The sequence below is a fragment of the Perkinsus marinus genome (assembly GCF_000006405.1).
Source record: "Perkinsus marinus ATCC 50983 genomic scaffold scf_1104296962702, whole genome shotgun sequence".
Lineage (NCBI taxonomy): Eukaryota > Perkinsozoa > Perkinsida > Perkinsidae > Perkinsus > Perkinsus marinus.
The window spans coordinates 1-1,076 of NW_003205365.1; the positions used below are offsets into that span (position 1 = coordinate 1).

Below are 1,076 nucleotides of genomic sequence, written 5' to 3' on the forward strand. Positions count from 1 at the left end.
AACTCAGCTGAGAAAAGCAAACATATTTGCGTCGGAATCTCACCCAAGAGCTCAGCGAAGATGCAGCCGACACTCCACACATCTATTGCCTCGCCATAGTTTTCCTCTAGCAGGATCAGCTCGGGTGCCCGATACCACCTAACAAACGGTATGATGCAGTGAGAGGCGTCAAAGGCCATTACCTTGTCACAACATGCCCAGTCAGTTGCCTTTTCAAATTCAGAGTATGAGGGACTATCGGCCCGGCGGCCGTCGCCGTCGACGCTGCTCCAACGGTTGTGTCCTCGGCCTGATAAGCCAGTACTTTCCAAAGGACCCGGGTTCGAATCCCACACACTACATCTATTTCTCTAGGAGTGTTAGGTAAATGCTGCAAGTGCAACTGCTTTTCCATCCCTATCGCCCTCGAGAGACCAAAATCGCATATTTTCACTGAGCAGTCTTGGTTAACCAGACAGTTTGCGGGTTTCTACTTAAAAGAGTAATTTTGACCGCAAACGCAGCCAGTCCGAAAACTACCAAATCGCGATGTAATATTCCCGCAGAGTGAAGATACTTGACTCCAACCAGAAGATTGTATAACAGAGTCTTGATGTGAAGTTCCGTGAGGAAAACCGGCGTCCGAAAGAGCTTCTTGAAATCACTATCAGCAATTTCGAGCACCTAGCAAGAGCGGTGTGTTGGTGAGGGAAGAAGAATGATTACGATGTAAAGTTCATCGAAATTCTCGAGGTCATCAGGCGGACAGATATCCAACATCTTTATTATGTGGTCGTGGTCAAGCCTGAATAGTGAATTCACCATAGCCCCTGGCATCGAACATTCGATTACCTATTGAGTATAGCAATTTCCCTGAGAATTCTCTTGCAGTCAATGAGATCTTCAAACACTCTGTGGATCTTCTTAATAGCAACAATCCTCTGATTATACTAACCGAACAAAACTACAAAGTAAAATCAACTTCATAATACTCTTACTTTATCGTAGCCTCACAAACGTGTCCGTAGCTTCCAGTGCCGATCAGTTGCCGAATCTCATACTGCTCGGGAATCTTCCAGTCCTGATGAGCCTTCGGA

At 46.2% G+C, this 1,076-nt stretch overlaps 1 protein-coding gene across 1 annotated transcript; it reads right to left on the bottom strand.

Annotated features, from left to right (window-relative positions):
* Positions 1 to 43: 43 nt before the first annotated feature.
* Pmar_PMAR013780 (mapk2, putative) lies at positions 44 to 929 on the bottom strand (the record flags this gene model as incomplete). Its single annotated transcript, XM_002771679.1, has 5 exons — positions 44 to 138; positions 183 to 469; positions 520 to 663; positions 706 to 784; positions 832 to 929. Coding segments are annotated over 5 exons (703 nt in total), but the record flags the coding sequence as incomplete, so codon positions are not given.
* Positions 930 to 1,076: the final 147 nt, after the last annotated feature.